The sequence below is a fragment of the Anomaloglossus baeobatrachus genome, chromosome 6 (assembly GCF_048569485.1).
Source record: "Anomaloglossus baeobatrachus isolate aAnoBae1 chromosome 6, aAnoBae1.hap1, whole genome shotgun sequence".
In the NCBI taxonomy this organism is placed as follows: Eukaryota; Metazoa; Chordata; class Amphibia; order Anura; family Aromobatidae; genus Anomaloglossus; species Anomaloglossus baeobatrachus.
In genome coordinates this window covers 380693949-380708243 of record NC_134358.1, presented here as the reverse complement: position 1 = coordinate 380708243, position 14295 = coordinate 380693949, and the positions used below count along the sequence as shown (strand labels likewise).

Genomic DNA, 14295 nt, shown 5'->3' with positions numbered 1-14295 from the left:
TATGTAGCTGATTCACAGCACACACGTGTGCGTGCTGATAAGGAAAAATTGAGGACTCTTTCCAACAGGCAATTGCGTCAGGTTAAAAGAACAGCTACTAAAATGCCATGTCATAGCAGCAGACAAGTTTTTGAAGCTGCTGGTGCCTCCAACGTCCCCCGAACAAGATACAGGGTCCTTCAGAGGTTTGCAGCTGTGCGTAAGCCATCCTGTCGACCACCACAAACGATACATGAAGACTGACTCCAAACTGTTTTGTTCACCGATGAGTGCCGTGCAACGCTTGATGGTCCAGATGGATGGAGTGGAGGATGGCTGGTTGATTTACACCCCATGGAAACATGGCTAAGGCGCCAACAAGGAGGAGGTGGAGTAATGTTTTGGTCTGGAATCATGGGGAGAGATATTGTCGGCCCCTTTAGGATCCCTGAAGGGGTAAAGATGAACTCCATAATCTATGTGGAGTTTCTAAAACAGCACTTCCTGCCATGGTTCAGGAGGAAGAACCGTGCATTTCGCAGCAAGATCATTTTCATGCATGATAATGCACCGTCTCATGCTGCAAATAACACATCTGCATCTCTGGCTGCTATGGCCTCAACCCCATTGAGAACCTCTGGAGCATCATCAAAAGGAGTGTCTATGATGGCGGGAGGCAGTTCACATCTAAGCAAAAGCTCTGGGAGGGTATTCTGTCCACATGCAAAACAATTGAAGCACAAACCATCCAAAAACTGACAAATTCAATGGACGAGAGAGTTCAGAAGCTTCTTTCAAACAAGGGGTCCTATGTGCAAATGTAACATCACCTAGAATTAAATTTTGACTTGAAAACTGTTTGATTTCATTTTGTAATAAGCTGATAATGCTTATAATTTCACAATTGACCATTTTGTTTTTCAAAATAAAAAGGTTGAAAACTCTGCTGTGCATAATAATTTGGAACATGCATTTGGAGTGTTTACTATTTTTAAAAATATACTGTTTTCATAGGCAGTTTGATCAAAAACATTTCAATTATACTCGAATAGTAGATGACTGGAAAATAACAATGACTGGAAAATAACAATGACTGGAAAATAACAATGACTGCAATTCATAAAGTTAATTTTTAGGAAAATACGAAAAAATATTTTTTGCGTAATAATTTGGAACACAGTGTATATATATTATATAGATAGATAGATATGCCTCCAGCCCCTTCTTTGATGTGTATATTTGTCCCTTTCCCTCCTGTGATGTATATGCACCCAGCATCTCAATGTGATGTATATGCCCCAGCATCTTCTATAATATATATGCCTCAGCCCTCCAGTGATGAGTATGCCCCCAGCCCTTAGTGATGTATATGCCCCCAGCCACTCCTGTGATGTATATACCCCAGCCCCTCCAGTGATGTGTATGCCCCCAGTCCCTCCTGTGGTGTATATATCACAGGAGATGCTGGCGGCATACACATTACAGGAGATGCTGGGGCATATACATCACAGGAGGGGCTGGGGCATATACATCACAGGAGGGGCTGGGGCATATACATCACAGAAGGGGCTGGGGCATATACATCACAAGAGACATTGGGGCACAGACATCACAGGGAGGCATATATATGGCTAAGGGGCACAGACAGCACTGGGGGGCATGGACAGCACTGCTGGGGGACAAACATCACTAGGGGGCACGGACAGCACTGGGGGAGAACGGACATCACTGGGAGGTATGGACAGCACTTCTGGAGCACAGACATCACTGGTGGGCATGGACAGCACTTCCGGAGCACAGACATCACTGGTGGGCATGGACAGCACTTCCGGAGCACAGACCTCACTAGGGGGGCACAGACATCACTGGGGATCATGTACTGTACAAGGGGGGCTTGAATATCACGAGGGGAGCATGGACAGCACTGGGAAGGCATTCTGGAGTCACACTTGTGAGTGACTCGTGCGAGTCTCGCATCTCATCACTGGGCACGGCTGCGCACAGGAGCGTCTCAGCTGCAGAGAAATACATGCAGTTTACCCATTCCTGTCAGGAGATTGTGCGGCCGGGCCAGGTGATGAGAGTAACTCACAAATGTGACTCTGGAATGCGCATCCCCGAAGTGCACATGGGGATTTAAAGCGCCAGCCGCCGGCCTAAGCACTGCGGCCTCAGGAATCTGCCCGGGTGCCACAGAAAACTTCATTGTGGGCTGCATATGACTCACGGGCTGGAGTTTTCCCACCCCTGCATTATAGGGTACATATTTAAGCTGTTTTCCATAAAATGATGAGGTGTTTCAGAGTACAACATAGATGTCTGCAATGTGGGAGAGTAACCGTGTTTCATGTGGCCACTACTTCAAGCAGGTTCTCTTTAGTGTAACATGTTCTGTTAGTACACAAATTTTACTTGAGTCATTAAAATTTAGGAATAAATAGAGGGTTGGGATGAAGGGGGTTTGAGGTTTCTCACTTTGTAATCATATAAAATAATAGCAATCCACTCTCATTATTAAGTTTAATTGAATGTTCCTTTTTCCATACAGTGGGCACTACAGAACCAGTGCCTATCTATCTTACCCCTCCATTAGTTTAATAATAAAAGCATAAAAAAAAAATGTGCAAAGCATAATACAGTCTACAAAAAGTGGCACGTTACATATGGTACATGCTTTGACATTTCACTTCATAACAAGTTATTAGTTAAGCCCTGACAAGTCCGTTAAGGAGCAGATAGAAATGTGCTCCATTTTTGCAGTCCAAGAAGCATGCTTTTGTGAGGGGACTGGAAACACCCTGATACCTTTAGGTCTTTTAGTCCCTGCATGTATCTCCCTTCTACATCTTGAATCTGGTCCTTAAGATCATAGATATCCTGCAGAAGACAGGCAATGAACCATACTATCAAATTGAAATTTTTTTTACAAAAAAAATATAAAATGGCTGCGGAAGCAAGAAAGAATTAAAGTGACAAATATGTGCAAATCTGAAAAGAAAGAAACTAAGAACTGAACATGACTATGCACCAAATAAAAAAGGGTCTGATTGATTAAGCAGTTGTGTGTGCCAGGTTTGTAGGGTAAACGTGCTTGACATGTACAAAACATTTTGCAACTTTTGGTGGCTTTATGCAAGTCCTGGCCAGCTCCCACACCTTTTTAAAATATGGGTGTAGCTCGTCTAAGACGTGGCAAGGCAGAGTGCACCACAAAATTAGTGGCAGCCCCTGACTTTCACAGCAGCTAAAATATGTACCAAATTCATTAAGAGGTGCTTGATACTATGGTACTTTTAATGAATTTGGCCATCTTACTCCACCACACATTTCATCAAGGCTGGCATGCAAAACACCAGCTTTTTCATGGTCACTGAGACAAGTCAAAGGCTGTCGTTTCAGAAACAATGCTATTAAAACATATATGCTAGTGAAAATTATGAGTCATACATATTGTGTTCAGAATTATGCAACTACGCAGCTGTCGTTTCCAAAGTGTACAGTTGGCTGATCAGGAAGGTGCATGTTCTTCAGATGTCTTACCCGTAATTCACTTAGAGAAGCATCTGGATCTAGTAAACTGCTTGCATCTCCACTGCCTCTGCGAGAAGATGATCCACTCAATGGAGTAAAGGTTCCAGGAAGCGCAGACGTTGCATTCCGAGACGATGGCTTCACAAATAGAAGGAACAGATTGATAAGTACACAGATGCATAGGAGTAAATGCAGTACACAGAGATAATCATGAAATTCTCTGCATCGGTGTCTCACACACAACAAACAGTATGGAAGTATCTGACAAATAAGTGAAAGCATACTACACGTAAAATAACTGTCCTTAACATATTTATGTAGGCGTCAGTGTTTAACAATAATTATTTTAGGTTAAAGGTGTTTTGCAATGTAATTATGGCTAAATGTTCTTTAATTACTTCAGGACTACGCATAGGACTTTATACATCTGGGCAATCCTCATTCTATTTAGCAATGATGGTCTACAAAGTCACTGAATATCAAAGCTGTTGCATGTCATGGTGCAGCTGTGGGGCAGGGAGCGGGCAGGTAGACACAGCAAGACTCTGCAGATTTATTATCATGTGCAACATCTCAATCACTGTAATACAGAGCGCTGAACAAGCTCTGTGTATAAAGATTAGAAGAGATTAAGAAACTCTTAGGCTTCCTCCTCCTGATCATGTGATCTCTAAGTATACGGAAAGAACAGGATTGGTCCTAGAAAACCCAGATGGCTGTTCTGTGCATGGAAAAGAAGATTTTTCTCCTGTAACTAGGGCTAATATATCAGCCCCAGTTACATTGGAAATCAGCAATAGAACAATTGTGTTAATGTATGCAAATGTCCCCCAAAGGTCTTATAGGAACTTATGTCAGTCATTCCAGCTTTGCCCTAATTGAAAAAGTATGTCCAATGTATAAAAATTTCTACAGAAAAAAGGAACACATTTCAAACATTTTTTACAGTTCTTTGAGATTGCAAAAAAAAGTGAAAAACAGACAGATATTTCCTTCTTCTTAATATTTTACCCTGATATGAGGAATAAAAAAAGGTATTTAAAAATTAAATAAAAATTAAGCCCTTTGTATCGCAAAAGGAAAAAAAAAAATAAGGAGGTAGAAACTTTAATATCTGCAGTTAAAATCATATGTGTGATAAAACCTAAAAGTGCCCCTGATCAGGAATAGGGTGAAATGATGTGGTCATGAACTGGTTAAATAAGTTAAATAGCTTAGTAGTTTAGTCCTAATTAGCCCAGGTTCCTTACCCTCAATTAGCCACTGTAATATAGGGCCTAGCTTGATGATAGGGCCAGATGAATACTAACTTCAGTGGCTAATCCAAACCAATTTTGTAATGTACACACAGGGGACGAGGCCTGGCTTAGGTTAAAGGGAATCTGTCATTAGGTTTTTGATATGTAATGTGAAGACAGCATGCTGCAAGGGTTAAAACAGAGAAATTAAGAAAGCTTGTCTTGTCAAAGTCCAATCTGTTGTTTACTTGCTATGTTTGTTTAAGCATCAGGACCCTTATCATTGCTCAGACTTCAAAGTCACACACAGGGCAGTCCGGCACGCCTCCTCCTCTGACTGACACCTCACTGTCAATGTACAATCTCTACTGAGTGCCTGGTGTGGGCGGGGACAGCTCTTTCAGCCCTGCTGTGTTGCTAAATCTGAAAATTCTAATTGTGTCAAAATGGCTGCACCCAGTAATCTAAGTGATACATCATTGGATTCAAGATTTCTTTGCATACATCATGCTGCTCTTAGATTAGGTAGCAAATCCTGCTGACAGATTCCCTTGCAGACTGCACAATCACTTTGTACTTATATGCAAGTTAGAATAAATTTGTGGCATGACCATCTTAAGACATAAATGAGACAGATATTGTGATAAATTATAAATAATAAACCACTGTAATAAAAGTCTACTGTCCAGTAGTTAGACGTTGAGGTTTTAGAAACGACTCACATATGTCCTTTAGGGTATTGTCCAAATCATAGAGACTATCAATATCCTATGCAGTCGCACACCCAGAGCCCCCATAATCAGCTGCGATTTATTGAGCCAATTTATGTGATTTATCATGTCATATTTTTTCTGTCTTGTGATATTTGCTAATATTTTTGTGCTAAATTCTTAAAAATGGTGGACATGGTTCATGAACTTGGTACAAAATAAAAAAAATTCTATCTATTTTTGTCTTTGACTAGTTTTTGTGATTTTTTTTTTTAGCACCAAAAGTCACAAATCCCTTAAACATTTGCAAATTTGTCAAATTGAAAAACTCTCAGACACCTTACTCCAAAGCAAGAACAGCAGTGAGGAGTACAAGAAAAGGAGCGCAAAAAACCTTGCAATGTTTGGTAAAAGTCGCATTTCGTGAATCTGTCTAAAACATCTGGGTACGTGAAGTTGTAGAAGAAAAATAAATTAAAACTTAAAGACAGACAACTTAAAACTTTGGTGCAAAACATACAGAGAATAAGGCTCTAATACTAAAGCCACCAAATGAGAAGCAAATTACTCCAGAAAGCTGAAGAAACAACCATGATTATTTGGGGCCTATGTATTTACATCTGTCCGCCTTTTAACAACTGATCTGGGTGGAAGCTGAATAGGTCATCCATATCTGGCGACCAGATAACCTTTTTGAAGGATTTTGCTGGGAATTGGGTAAAAATACCTATAATTAGAAAATCCCACCTGTTTTCTTTAGAGAGGTAATCACAATTGTGTATTAAATGGTTGCAGTCTTGTTACACTTACAGAAACCGGTCTTAGACCCTATGCGCACGCTGCATTTTTTATGTGTTTTTCCGTCCAGAGGTGCGTTTTTCGCTGAAGAAACAAAACTGCAGTTTGCGCACATAGCCTTAAAGTGTTATTAGTAAGTGCGAGCATGTGCAGTTGAGACTTAAACTAAGCACTGGAATGATATCTTCAGGTGACAGCAGGCGCACATCATTTAGAAAGATCTTGTGGACAGCAGTGTGAAGAGCCTTTTCTTACCTTTGCACCCCTAGTATCTCCATAATTACAGTAAATGACAGACAGGGTGGACAAAAGTGTGAGAACCCTTTTCTTACCTCTACAACCCTGGTATCTTCAGTATTAGATGAGATAGAGTAGACAACAGTGTGAGCAGCCACGTCTTACCTCTGCATGCCTGGTATCTTTAGTAATACAGTTAGGTCCAGAAATATTTGGACAGTGACACAATTTTCGCGAGTTGGGCTCTGCATGCCACCACATTGGATTTCAAATGAAACTTCTACAACAGAATTCAAGTGCAGATTGTAACGTTTAATTTGAAGGTTTGAACAAAAATATCTGATAGAAATTGTAGGAATTGTACACATTTCTTTACAAACACTCCACATTTTAGGAGGTCAAAAGTAATTGGACAAATAAACCAAACCCAAACAAAATATTTTTATTTTCAATATTTTGTTGCGAATCCTTTGGAGGCAATCACTGCCTTAAGTCTGGAACCCATGGACATCACCAAACGCTGGGTTTCCTCCTTCTTAATGCTTTGCCAGGACTTTACAGCCGCAGCCTTCAGGTCTTGCTTTTTTGTGGGTCTTTCCGTCTTAAGTCTGGATTTGAGCAAGTGAAATGCATGCTCAATTGGGTTAAGATCTGGTGATTGACTTGGCCATTGCAGAATGTTCCACTTTTTTGCACTCATGAACTCCTGGGTAGCTTTGGCTGTATGCTTGGGGTCATTGTCCATCTGTACTATGAAGCGCCGTCCGATCAACTTTGCGGCATTTGGCTGAATCTGGGCTGAAAGTATATCCCGGTACACTTCAGAATTCATCCGGCTACTCTTGTCTGCTGTTATGTCATCAATAAACACAAGTGACCCAGTGCCATTGAAAGCCATGCATGCCCATGCCATCACGTTGCCTCCACCATGTTTTACAGAGGATGTGGTGTGCCTTGGATCATGTGCCGTTCCCTTTCTTCTCCAAACTTTTTTCTTCCCATCATTCTGGTACAGGTTGATCTTTGGCTCATCTGTCCATAGAATACTTTTCCAAAACTGAGCTGGCTTCATGAGGTGTTTTTCAGCAAATTTAACTCTGGCCTGTCTATTTTTGGAATTGATGAATGGTTTGCATCTAGATGTGAACCCTTTGTATTTACTTTCATGGAGTCTTCTCTTTACTGTTGACTTGGAGACAGATACACCTACTTCACTGAGAGTGTTCTGGACTTCAGTTGATGTTGTGAACGGGTTCTTCTTCACCAAAGAAAGTATGCGGCGATCATCCACCACTGTTGTCATCCGTGGACGCCCAGGCCTTTTTGAGTTCCCAAGCTCACCAGTCAATTCCCTTTTTCTCAGAATGTACCAGACTGTTGATTTTGCTACTCCAAGCATGTCTGCTATCTCTCTGATGGATTTTTTCTTTTTTTTCAGCCTCAGGATGTTCTGCTTCACCTCAATTGAGAGTTCCTTAAACCGCATGTTGTCTGGTCACAGCAACAGCTTCCAAATGCAAAACCACACACCTGTAATCAACCCCAGACCTTTTAACTACTTCATTGATTACAGGTTAACGAGGGAGATGCCTTCAGAGTTAATTGCAGCCCTTAAAGTCCCTTGTCCAATTACTTTTGGTCCCTTGAAAAAGAGGAGGCTATGCATTACAGAGCTATGATTCCTAAACCCTTTCTCCGATTTGGATGTGAAAACTCTCATATTGCAGCTGGGAGTGTGCACTTTCAGCCCATATTATATATATAAGTGTATTTCTGAACATGTTTTTGTAAACAGCTAAAAAAACAAAACTTGTGTCACTGTCCAAATATTTCTGGCCCTGACTGTAGATGAGATAGACAAGATGGACAACAGTGTAGGAAGCCTCTACTTACATCTGCCCCTGGTATCTCCAGTGTTAGAAGAGATGGAAAGGATGGACAACAGTGTGAGAATTTTCTTCTTACATCAGCACCCCTAGTATCTCCAGTATAGGATTAGAAATACAGGGTGGATAGCATTGTGAGCAGTCTCATGTAACCTCAGTACTACTAATATCGCCAATATTAGAGAAGAAAATCAGTTGGGAGCAAATATTACTACACAAGGAGAAAACAGCTTTCTACTGTACATGCTCACAGGTTCTTAATATTTTATTATTATTATTATTATTAGTATTAATAATGATAATCTTTATTTCTATGCCAATATATTCCGCAGCGCTTTATGGCATTTGTAATATTAATATTCTAGTACAGGTTTCTGACAGTGTAAAAAGATGGCAGCCCAATTTAAAATGACATTTTCTTATATTTTTGGACAATGCCTTTAAAGTGGAACCAACATAGGTAATTCAGTGTACAATAAGGATGGGGTATAAATCTGATAAATCTCCTTTTTTGTGAAGGTTGGAGATTCCTATGACCTAGAATCTCTAACACTGTTACATGGAAATATCACTGAAATAGCATTCAGTACATAAATTTTCCTCAAACACCTAAGGGGTTATTAAAAGACATAGAGCAGGAATTTGAAACATGAGTCATGTACATTGTACTTACCCTGGAATAACCTTCAGAATACTGCTTGTCGCTCTTCTCGTCCTGCTTTAAAAATAGAGAAAACAGAAAATAAACCAATGCTTCATTTATAAAATGAAGGGCAAGTATTACATGAATAGAACATTAGTGGATGTAACAGAATTTAAGGATATAACATCATCTTTGATGATTAAACACCAGTTCTCTAAGGCTATGTGCGCTCTAGCAGTTTTTACCCGCGGATTTACCCGCTGTTTTCTTGAGAAATGTTTGAAATCTTTCTGCAGACATTTCCCAGCAAAACCTATGGGGAAAAAAAATAGCTGTGCGCACACTGCGTTTTTTTCCCTCAAGAAAATTCTTTGTGAAGAATTTCTTGAGAAAATTTCTTGAGAAAATGTGCATGTCACTTCTTTTTCGCAGGTACCTGCGGAATACCCCCCGGTATTTCACTCCATTCACTGTAATGTAATCGCGAAATTCCGGGGGTATACCGCAGGTAGAAAATGATGTGCGGTATACCCCCGGTATAGCCGCAATTTACCTGCGGGAATGCTCATCGCTGCCTGCGGTTTTGCAGGGAGTGATGTCATTATGCCAGAAAAGGAAGCGGAGCAGAGTTAACACAGACGTCACACTCCCTGGACGCCGCACAGAAGCACTTCCGTGTGACCTCCAGGTGCCCGTGCAGTCTGTGTCCCGCTCTGGCCCCGCGGCTGCCTGCCCTGCAGTGTCAGTGTCTGCCCGCAGTATCGGCAGCTTGTCACGCTGAAGCGCAGGCAGACACTGACACACAGCAGTGCGTGCAGCCGCGGGGATGCCGGGCGCTGCTGTCAGGAGGTTAGATGAGATCATTACCTGCTGTGATGATCTCCTGCCTCCTGACGTCACCGCTGTCACTGCCGTCTATGCTCACGGCCGGAGACTTTGTATCACACAGGTAGAAGAAAAGACCGGGTTTATGCCGCGCTGAAAACCACTGATGCGTGTAAATTAAAAGATTTCCTTTTTATTGGATAGTTCCTATACGCGTTTCAGAGACATCCGTCTCCTTCCTCAGGAAAAGAAATCCATTTTCTTTTCCTGAGGAAGGAGACGGATGTCTCTGAAACGCGTATAGGAACTATCCAATAAAAAGGAAATCTTTTAATTTACACGCATCAGTGGTTTTCAGCGCGGCATAAACCCGGTCTTTTCTTCTACCTGTGTGATACAAAATTCCTCTCCCGGGGCTGCAGCTAAACCACCAGGCACTCACAGGCTATCATAAGGGGTTGTGACTGGCACAACCTCACCAGGTGAGTGCTTCTTTGTCTTGTTTGTCCACCCTCATACCGGGTAAGACCCTATTGCGTTTTTTTCCCCTTTACAGTTTTACACGGCCGGAGACTGTCACTAGCGGTGACGTCACGGGCTCTCGCGATACTGCTGAGAACGCGGCGGGCATAGAAGGCAGTGACAGTGCTGATGGCAGGACTGCAGGAGATGATCACAGCAGGTAATGATGTCATCTAACCTCCTGATGGCAGCGCTAGTCATCCCCTGCAGTGACCTGGGCTGACCTATTGATGTTAGCTCAGGTCACTGCATTACTCTCCCAGCCAATGGGGAACATTCTGTTCCTCACTTACTGGGACAGTGACTATGGTATGGATCGTCGTGGGACCCCCCCCCTTATTGGATTACGCCGGACCCGGATTTGATTGTTCTTGTCAATAAATTGGTGAAAGAGGGAATGTGGGGAGTGTTTTTTCAAATAAAACTTTTTTTGTTCTCTATTTTTTATTTCTTACTGACTGGGTTGGTGATGTCAGGTATCTGATAGACGCGTGACATCCCTAACCCCAGGGCTTGATGCCAGGTGACATTACACATCTGGCATCAACCCCATATATTACCCCATTTGCCACCGCACCAGGGCAACGGGATGAGTTGGGGCGAAGCGCCAGGATTGGCACGTCTAATGGATGCGCCACTTCTGGGGCGGCTGCAGCGTGCTATTTTTAGGCGGGGAGTGTCCAATAACAGTGGACCTCCCTAGTCTGAGAATATCAGACCCCAGCTGTCCGCTTTACCTTGGCTGGTGATCCAATATGGGGGGGGGGGACCCCACGTTTTTTTATTTAAATTATTTATTTAATGTAAAATAACAGCGTGGGGTGCCCTCTGTTTTGGATTACCAGCCAAGGTGAAGCTGCCAGCTGTGGTCTGCAGGCTGCAGCCGTCTGCTTTACCCTAGCTGGCTACAAAAGATGGGGGGACCTCACGTCATTTTTTTTTTAATTATTTATTTATTTTTTTGGCTAAATTCAAGGCTAGGCACCCTTTAGTGCCACATGAAAGTCACTAAAGGGTGCCAGCTTAAAATATGCAGGGGGGTGGAACATTATATAGATCTTTCTCATCTATCTATCCATCTTTCCCTCTATCCATTATCTGTCTATCAATTATCTATTATCTATATTATTTATTGCAGTTCAGCATAAAAAAACCGCAGGGACCAACCTGCGGAAAAAACGCGGCAAAAACGCATGCGTTTTTCCCGCGGTTTTTTTACCGCAGCTGCGGTAATCTTCAACTCCCAGAAGTTTCTCAAGAAATTTTCTTGAGAAATATCACTTTTATAGTGCGCACATAGCCTAAAGGTTTTTTTTTTGATTCGGAAAACAGACTGAGTCGTTTTTAAACAGATATATATATAAAATATATATATATATATATATATATATATATATATATATATATATATAGCTGCCTGGATAACTTTATTTGCATATACACATATACACATACATATACACACAAACTGTACTCACCCATGGCAGGTCTAGTGCCAACGCTCTACCGCTCCCATTGTCCGCAATGGTATGAATCGCTGATGTCACGCTGACATCGCTGCAGCCAATAACGGAGCTCAGTGGCTGTGTCGGAGTTGATCATGTGACCTGCTTAACTCAGTAATTGGCTGCAGTGCTGATCATGTGAAGTCTGAGCTGCAGACAATGGGAACATCGGTGGAGACTCAGGGCCTGACATAGGGAGGATGAGTAAAGTACAATTCATTTTTGCACAAGAAACTTAATCCAGAGGATAGTAATTTTCCAAAGCTAGAGAACCCATTCAAATAACAAGAAAATGCAGACAGGAGTAAATTATGTCTTTATTATCTTGTGCCAATAGTATTACCATGTGTCAAGACAAAGCTTTGCTAAAAATAACAAAATTAAAAAAAAAAAATAAATAAATAAATAAATAATCTGTAAAATTAGAAAATTGTTAAAGTAGCTCAAAATTCGAAGCAACAGAATGTAGTTCATGAAATTTCAGAAAACATTTTTTAAGGGGGTTGTCTGAGAGTTTGAAAAATAAACCAATCTCCAGAAAATTGAAGAAAAAAACCCCACAACATTACCCATTCGTTAAATCCCAAGCTCCTCAAGCTCAGCCGATTTTTAGGACCAATGTCATATCATACATGTCTGGTTAAAAAAAAAAAGGTTTTGGTACCGTGTTAGCCAGTTGAAAAATGATTGATTGCTCTCAGTGAGAGAAACAAAATTAAACTTTTTTGTAGTTGTGATACCTTTTAATGGCTAACTAAAATAAAAATAAAATATGATGTTATAAAGCAAGCTTTCGAGACATCTCAGGTCTCTTCCTCAGGCATGGTATGACAAAATATCTGAAGAAACACAAATATATGCACAAACAGAGCAGAGTGATGCATAGTAAAAGGACATTTAAATAAACAAACAATGAGGTTGGAAAGTCAATCCTTAATTAGCTTTGATTAGTGGTGTGAGTTTTATTATCCCAATATCCATGTAGGATCAGAGGCATGGTGCCCTAGGTCTCTTGAGCTGACCTCTCAGATTTTGTAATGCGTTATAAAACCTCCTGAGAGGGTGAGTCCTGTGTCCACAGGCATTTTGAATTTTTATGGTGGTATCCAATAAGTTGATTTCTGTTTTTGAGTGGTCCAATGTCAAGTTTATGGTTGGATGAAATGCATTGAATTTTTCATGGAATTTTAGAAGCTCTTGCTCAAATTCGGTCCAGATTATTAAGATGTCATCGATGAAACGGAAATAGGCCAATGGTTTGAGGTTGCAGGATGCTAAAAAGTCATTTTCCAGTTTAGCCATGAAAAGGTTGGCATACTGTGGTGCCATTTTGCTTCCCATAGCAGTTCCTGTGTGTTGTGTCCAGTGGACACAGGACTCACCCTCTCAGGAGGTTTTATGACTCATTACAAAATCTGAGAGGTCAGCTCCAGAGACATAGGGCACCATGTCTCTGATCCTACATGGATATTGGGACAATAAAACTCACACCACTAATCAAAGCTAATTAAGGATTCACTTTCCAAGCTCAGTGTTTGTTTATTTAAATGTCCTTTTACTAAGCATCACTCTGCCCTGTTTTGTGTATATATTTGTGTTTCTTCAGATATTTTGTCATACCATGCCTGAGGAAGAGACCTGAGATGTCTCGAAAGCTTGCTTTATAACATCATATTTTATTTTTATTTTAGTTAGCCATTAAAAGGTATCACAACTACAAAATTTTAAAGGGGTTATCCGGCTTATTTTGAGTTTTTTTCATTATTACCCTATTGGGCTACATTGGGGCAGGTAAGTAGATAGAGACCACTTACCTTCCCTGCGGTCAGCCCCTCTCCCCCGGCTCAGAGTGGTCATGTGACCGCTCCTGCCGCGATTTTGCTGCTTCCGGTCATTTCATGTCAACATGGGCAGGGCCATGTTGACATGCAAATCTGGAAACAGCATGTCGCCACCCTGCTGGGCGGGTACTGTGCGTAGAGTCCCCGCCCCCTTCCCTGCACCCTCCCACACATTCCCCCGCACCCCGTACTCTTCCCACAACCTCCCCCTGCACTTCTGTGGGACCCGTGACCTGGGGGCGGGGCCGTGGTGTCAGCGCCAGCACCGGGCCCCCTGCTCAGGATCACACATTCAAATATACCGGCATCACAGATCACAGATGCAGATATATTTGAAAGCGCTGATGAGAAGGAGCGTTGCGCTTCTCATCACTGCCCGGCTGTCTGTGCTCTCTTCAGCACAGCGGTGACGTCACTACTGTGCTGATATGGCCAGAGCACAGACAGCGGACGAACGTGCAGGTGCGGCGGGGACCGAGGACGGTGAGTATGTACTCCCTACATGTGTTCCCTATGGGGGTAGGGGGGGTCGGTGCAGAGCGCCGTGTGTGCGTGCAGTGCAGAGCTCGATGTGTGTATG

The 14295-nt window shown here is 41.9% G+C and overlaps 1 protein-coding gene across 14 annotated transcripts in view; it reads right to left on the bottom strand.

The window, feature by feature from the left end:
* The window catches only part of LRRFIP2 (LRR binding FLII interacting protein 2), a 216645-nt gene that overhangs the window by 42608 nt on the left and 159742 nt on the right, over positions 1-14295 (bottom strand). For 7 of the 14 annotated variants that reach the window (XM_075315055.1, XM_075315058.1, XM_075315061.1 and 4 more), the window contains 3 exons: positions 9053-9097; positions 3520-3648; positions 2785-2856 (listed from right to left, as the gene is read on the bottom strand). In XM_075315055.1, coding sequence (XP_075171170.1) covers positions 2785-2856; positions 3520-3648; positions 9053-9097 — 246 coding nt within the window. The remainder of the gene's footprint in view (positions 1-2784; positions 2857-3519; positions 3649-9052; positions 9098-14295) is intronic. The other 7 variants (XM_075315057.1, XM_075315060.1, XM_075315062.1 and 4 more) reach the window with 2 other exon arrangements.